Source organism: Musca autumnalis, unplaced genomic scaffold, assembly GCF_047663935.1.
Source record: "Musca autumnalis isolate F117 unplaced genomic scaffold, ASM4766393v1 scaffold_3, whole genome shotgun sequence".
Lineage (NCBI taxonomy): Eukaryota > Metazoa > Arthropoda > Insecta > Diptera > Muscidae > Musca > Musca autumnalis.
In genome coordinates this window covers 116,270,031-116,277,286 of record NW_027411866.1, presented here as the reverse complement: position 1 = coordinate 116,277,286, position 7,256 = coordinate 116,270,031, and the positions used below count along the sequence as shown (strand labels likewise).

The window sequence follows — 7,256 nt, the reverse complement described above, 5'->3', positions numbered from 1 at the left end:
TGCCATTTAGATATGACACCATTAGCCGGATTTAGCCCATTATCAGGATTTATTTGCTAAATCCAGTCAAAATCTACCAGATTTCCCATACAAAAATAAATCCTTCTATTGAGTGGATTTGTTTTAAATCTGGCATAAATCCTCGTATACAACTCTGTTTTTTGCAACATGTTGCTAGAAAATACAAAAAGTTGCAAGCTGGCACAAGAAACAAGGTAGATGCATCGGTGAATTGCTACACTAAAAATAATTTAAAATGTAAAAATTTTTAAACAAGGTGGAAAAATTAAATTTGTTTTGATGTACAAAGTTGATTTTAATCAACCAAGACTAATATTTATGATGTTTAAACGATAAAATAACTCGTTTATTTATTTTAGATGGACAAACTGCGATAAAATAATTCTTTATTTGCTCTTTAGTTAGCATTAGTAGCATAATGTGCATGGCAGAACTACCAGGTAGTGGTATCACACCAGCTGATCGAATATGAAAAGTCAAACCCCTTTATAAAAAAATAATTTTTGTTGTAATTTCCCCAACAACATAAAGAAAGTTTTGACATAACATATTCAAAATTTTACGATGCCACTACCTGGGTAATTGTGCCATGATAATGTGCTAACATTTTCAGTATTAAATAATAAATTTGTAATTTTACGTGTGTTTTTTGTGACGAATTCAATTTACAAAAAATTCTTTTAACGTTTCAAATTCGTTCAGATGGGCTGATGCATCTACCTTGGTAATTGTGCTATGAACAAAAATCAGCTGACTGCCATTTAAATCCTCCAAAATGTATATCTAAATGCAATGAGATTTGTACTGGATTTATTAAATCTAGTCGAGGATTTATGGCTAGTCTAAATGACCTATTAAATTCAACAAAGACATAAAGTAATAAAGACCTGACAAAATGCATGCAACAAAAAAATGTTTACGAAACTTTGTATAGAAACATTACCCTTAACAGGTTGCAGTTAATTCAAAATCGCAACCAAGGAGGAACATTTCATGTAATGGTATCAGAAACGAAATTTATGAATTCAAGGATCTATTCAAGAATAATTCCATGTCAATTGGATCGGTAAATTCGGTTAAATACGTAAAAATGTATAAAAGAAAAAAATGTTATATCACCATATCGTAACATAACATTATGTTAAATTCAAAAGCCATTCACTGAAGAATGATAGCAAAAGAAATGTCTTATCTTGTTGTATTTATGTCTTTGAATTCAAAAGCCATTCACTGAAGAATGATAGCAAAAGAAATGTCTTATCTTGTTGTATTTATGTCTTTGGTATACATGTCACCGAGCGGTTGCATATATACAGATTACACTGTAGTCGGCATCCACTATTACACCCCGTTTACACATGCAAGTGACAGTTCGAAAAATACCAATACACTCACACATATTCACTGCCACACCAACTAACAACCTCACTGACGATAAAATTTCCTTGTCAGTAATCAATGTAAGTGCTTTGAAAGTAACTTCAATTTTTTTCCGAACGTCTACACATGCAAGTGTCAGTTCGAAAAAATTGAAGTTTCGACTATAATATGTATACACAACTGTCTGCAAGTTACTTGCATGTGTAATCGTCGGGTTAAACGACTTTGACATTTGGATTAGACAGACACAACTCGATTTGTATAACCCTGCAGCCTGCCGTATATTATTTAAGAGAACTGTGAGTAAAAAATAATAAAAAATCAATAAAATTTAACTAGTTCTGAATTAAATTTCAGATAAAAAATGTTTGTTCGTCAAACACTACGAAAATTTCCCCAGTTGGCACAACGTCATACGGCCACAGCAGCTGCAACAGCCTCTAGTGAAGCGGCGACACGCGAGACCCTAGTGCCGACTGATTACCGCACAAATGAAACTAACACCCAGGCCCACAATAAGATCCATGAGGCCAAATTCTACACCATACCCATGGAAACCAAGAAACAGATATTTGGTGGTGGCGGTTTACCAAAACAATTCGACCAGCAAGTCAAAACCTTCACTGAGGCCTGTTTAATGGTCAGACAACCTGCTTTGGAAATTATTGATTACATTAGAAACACAGATTTCACGAAGCCGGCAGTGCGCTATGTATTATACGGAGAGGATGGTGTTGGTAAATCCCTGACTTTGGCTCACATTATTCATTATGGTCATCAAAATGATTTCTTGCTCGTACATGTGCCCTGGGTTGCCAATTGGATGAAGAGGCCCAAAGAAACCACAAATGCCGAACAACAGGAAGGTTTTATTGATCTTCCATTTGATGCTGCAGCTTGGTTGTTACACTTTAAAAGCCAAAACGCCAAGCTATTGTCCACATTAGATTTAAAGACCTCCAAGGAATATGTGTGGTCAAAACGAGAATCTACTCCAGCAGGTAGTTCACTTTCCGAACTTGTTGAACACGGCATACAACGTATCAAGTTTGCCTCAGAAACTATAGCGGCTTTGTTAAATGAAATTAAACAACACTCCACTGCCGGTAGATGTAAAACTTTGGTTGCCATTGATGGCTTTAATGCTTTCTTCCATCCTGAAACACGTATTTTGACCGACAACAAACAAAAAGTCACACCCGACCGTATTACTCTCACGAAGCCCTTCTTGGATATAACCAACTATGATTGGACAAATGGTGTTTGTGTATTGACTGTGGATAAAATTGCTATGACTGAAGGTTATATGGAATCGTATATGCCACGTTATTTGCTGGGTACACAAGGATTTGAACATCTTGATCCTTTCGTTCCCGTCCATGTGGATAATTATACCGACAAGGAATTCCATAGTTGTATACAATACTATGTGGATCGTCATTGGATACAAAAAACACCTCAAGGTTTTGAGGAGCAATTAAAATATTTAAGTAATAAAAATCCTTATGGTTTAATGCGTTTAACGCGTTCACTGTAGATACATAAATATTTTAGTTACGGTTTAAAGAGAGCGAGGCAGGCACGTTATATAGTTGTTGTATTTGTTATAAAATAAAGTTTGTCGATGGAATATCTTTAAAACACCTATTCAAATAGTTGTAATTTTATAGGATCAAAAATGAATAGATCTTTAGGAAGATCAACAGGGCTTTTCAAAGAAGACCAATAGATCTTCTAAAAAAAGTTCATTAGGGCTTCCTAAAGAAGGCAATAAGAGGTTCATAAAAAAGCTATTAGGGCTTTTTAAAGAAGACGAATAAGTCTTCTAATCAATATCAATCAATAGGGCTTTATAAGGAAAACCGATAGAGGACTTCTTAAAGAAAACCAATGGGCATTCTTAAAGGATGCCAATAGGGCTTTTTTAAAAAATACCAATAGGGTTTCTACATGAATATCGCTTCATAGAGAAAACCAAAAGGGCTTTTTATTTATTTATAAAATTTATCTTCAGCCCGATCATGAATGTAAACTTCCCGTGAGTTTTGTCTTTCTGCCGTCGCAACTTAAAGGATAAAGTGAAACAACACACGGGGAGTTGATATTCATGAGCTGCTTATATTTAATAAAGGCAAATTGAAAGAATAACATTAGCAACTTAGGTCATAAATTATCCCAAAATTAGTTACATTGTACTTTTATAGTTACAAAGTATTTTCGGTAGGGCTTTTTAGAAAATCCATAGAGCTTCTTAAAGAAGTCCAAAAAGGTTTTTTAAAGAGGGTCGTTAGGGTTTCTAAAAGAAGGTTATTAGGGCTTCTTGAAGAAGGTCAATGGGGTTTTTAAGAAGTAGTGCTTCAAAAAGACGGACATTAGGGCTTCCAATACCAATATGGCTTCTTAAAAATCTCCATTAGGGTGTCTTGTAGTTTCCTATTGTCCTTCCATGAAAAGACAAGAAGTTTATAGAAGACCATTTGGCAATTGCCGCAAGGAAAATTGCCTTATGTAAATATGGACATTGTAAAGCTAAAACTATGAGACACGTGTATCGGCGTCTTTCAAGTTTACATCGGAAAGTAACCAAAGTAGGCGGGGCAAGTTCCGCCCAATTCTAGTTTTTTTCGAAATAATATATTTCGAGTTAAGATATTTTGGAATCCTTGCATTTTAGGTACATAGTGTTTGGCAACTTTACAAAGGGGGGTGTGGGCAATGTTTTTGTTAAAAAATTTAACCCTCATGCGGTTCATCAAATGGTCTTTTTGGTCCTTTTTTCAAAAGTCTTTCAAAAACTCCTTTAAAATGTGATCATATCAAATCCAATTATTCTACAAAATTGTTCGTCATAAAATTTTACTATAGGCCTCAGAATACACCAAATCTGCAAAACGTACTTATACCCTACCCTGTCTTAATTCAAATTAATTCGTGCATTATCCACATTCTTAATGCACAAAATCAAAGGAAATTTAAACTGAATTTAGGTATTTCAATATGGTAATGTTGCAAAATAGAGCCCATATTCATGTAGGAGAGAGAGCATATTCATGCTTTGAGACACAATTTGTATTGAAAATCAATTGTCTTTTGTCAAATTTCCATGTTTACGAAAATAAAAAAGGATAACAAATCAGAAATTTTCGCGTTTCTTTCAAATAAGTGGTCTTTCTCGAATAGATTAGCAGCTAATCGTTTTTCGCGCCTTCTATCAAATCTATTTTTAAAATTTTTATTTTCACAAGCATTTCATTACCGACCCTACCAATTCTATCGAAAATAATATCATTTTTTAATATTAAAAGGACTCAAAAATATCGCGAATAAATTTAATTTATTTTTGCATTATCGTGGTGAAAAGGTCAATGGTAGAAAGTATATTTGTTTCGCATATTTTGGCGAACTTTTGTAAAACTTTATGAAATGGTCTGCTGGGTACAAACAAAAAACACAAACAGCTGTTTCATAAATGCAGAAACTATCGTCTGTCAGGGTAAAAAGTTAATTCAAATTAAGGAATTTTTAATGCAAATTAACTCTGCCGTCTGCCTAGGGTATTAACTTACTTAAAACTTTTGTTTTAGTTGAATATTCAATCATAGAAGGTAGAATTAGGTTATGGCTATGGCATTATGTTATTAGGTTTGGTTGAATCCAGGGTTTCGGAGTCTACGAGTCGGAGTCGAGCAATTTTGCTGGAGTCGGAGTCTGAGTCGAAAAAAATAACTCGACTCCGTCTCCGGGCAAAATTTTTTCCACGTTATAGAAATATAATACTAAAGCCCTGTTCCAGAACTAAAAAGTTTTTACAATTTTTACCACTTTTACACATTTTGCGTTCCCGTACACAAAATTTATATGAAAATCGTTAACGACTTTTACAACTTTTACGACTTTTACCACTTTATAAAGTACGGGAACAGGCCATAAATTTGAAAAAAAAACATTTTTTTTTAAATAATTATTTATTTTAAAAGAAAGGCATAAGAAAATATGTATACTAAGTTAAAGGACAATTCACAGGATATTTGCTATCCTCTGAAGAGTAGTCTATTCATCCCTATTTTGTTGATCCAATTGATTCGTTACACTTTTGTAAACAAAAGTAAAGTTCTATGACAATCGAATTAAGATTGGACCTTTAACCCCTTTCGTCAGATGTCTTACTGGTCTTCTCACAAAGGTCTATTGGTATTCTCATCTTGTTTTTTATTAGAAGTCATCCTTGTCTTCTATTAAAGACATTGTGGTCTCTATGGGAAATCTTACTGAATACCCTGTGACACAAAATGGAAGTTAAGATCTGGGGGAGGATAATTCCATTTGGGCATAAAAGTCCTAATTGAGAACCCCAAAGAATTCCACAGCTGAAATTTCTGAGTCATGACATAATGATTTTTCTGATTGATTAATCATTGCGAAAATAGCTTTATATCTCTGTTTGGAGATATTGTTTCATAATTTTTAGATGACATGTTTTCAGTTTCGGCTGACATGTTTCAGCTCAGTTCCTTCCATGCCGTTTTTGTTCTTGAACTCAAAACGTAAAACAAAATGAAATTTTCTACAAAAATGTTCCACCGAAAATTATATGTATGTATGTATGTAGGTTTCCCATATCCAAGAAATCGATAATGTCACGTTTTCATTGTACTTTATCAGTTTTACCCGTTACTTTCTCAAAAAAACCGTATGTTTATGTATTTCGCTAAATTTCGCTTAATCTATTAACTATATATCAAATTCAGATGGTTTCGCTTCTGAATTAGGCATCATAAATAATTCGTTGTTGGTTAACGACAGATTCATCCCGCTATAACCCAGATGTCTGACAAACGGCGAATCTTTCTTCTAGGATTCATTATATACTCATTGAGGGCTTTAGATGTAGACATTCAAATATCCGGATCTTTCCGCCAGGAACAGATATAGTTCATGTGTATCCGAGTTTTCTACACAATCAATTGCATATACGAAAATCAATGAAATATATAATCATAGAGTTTTCATGAAAAAGGATCGGGTAAAAGTGATAAAGGACAATGAAAACATGACAATATCGATTTCTTGTCCTAGTGGATCGACCCTACATAAAATTTGAAGAATATTTTCTTGCACAAAATCCCATCGTTTGCTAATTTTTCAGTTCCAGAAAACATCCATCTGCCTACGTGCTGAGTGGTGTACACAATATATCTCAAACATTTCAATAAAATTATCCACTCCACACCAAAGTTCAAAATGTGAGCGCTGAATTTTAGTTTAAGGGGTGATCCCTACTTATAAATTTCAAAAAAAAAAGTAGAGGGTATAAGTAGCATAGAATATGTGGTCAAATTTTTAAGTCGGTCGGAACAATATTGGCTCAGTTATTTTGTATGCCGCATATAAACTGTGTTTTTCTCGAAATCGGCCACAAAAACATATGACAATTGGTTTATTAGTTTTCTAGTTTTTTTTTAATTATTAAGGCCTGGGTACATAAACTGCTTTGCCTGGTTGCCTTGCTTTCCTGCTTCATTTCTGACATTGTTACGACTCCCTGTTAGTCGGCGCTAGAGGGGACCTTCCGGCAGCTAGCGGTCTCGGGTCTATGGTCCTCAACCCGTCCAACATCTCTAGCCCACAGGGCGAACACGAATTTGAACTCTACATGCACAACAACACTACACACACAAACACCTGCCTTGACAAGAGGGTAACGATGTTACTCCCCCTCCACATCCGCCCACCCAACCATGGTTTCCAAATCTCCTCCATACATAAATTTTATCGGAAACCCCACAAACACACACACTCACCTCATCACCTTACGTATTCCCCCTTTTTGACGAACAATTAAAACATATTAAATA

At 34.5% G+C, this 7,256-nt stretch overlaps 1 protein-coding gene across 1 annotated transcript; it reads left to right on the top strand.

The window, feature by feature from the left end:
* The first annotated feature begins 1,563 nt into the window (after positions 1–1,563).
* mRpS29 (mitochondrial ribosomal protein S29) lies at positions 1,564–3,048 on the top strand. The gene is made up of 2 exons (XM_073979311.1): positions 1,564–1,700; positions 1,759–3,048. Exon 2 carries the CDS (start codon positions 1,766–1,768, stop codon positions 2,936–2,938), a length of 1,173 nt encoding a protein of 390 aa, XP_073835412.1. The 5' UTR covers positions 1,564–1,700; positions 1,759–1,765; the 3' UTR covers positions 2,939–3,048.
* The last annotated feature ends 4,208 nt before the right edge of the window (positions 3,049–7,256 follow it).

Excerpts from the sequence above, each read along its gene's own strand:
- mRpS29 (XM_073979311.1), top strand. The coding sequence starts at position 1,766 with ATGTTTGTTCGTCAAACACTACGAAAATTTCCCCAGTTGGCACAACGT.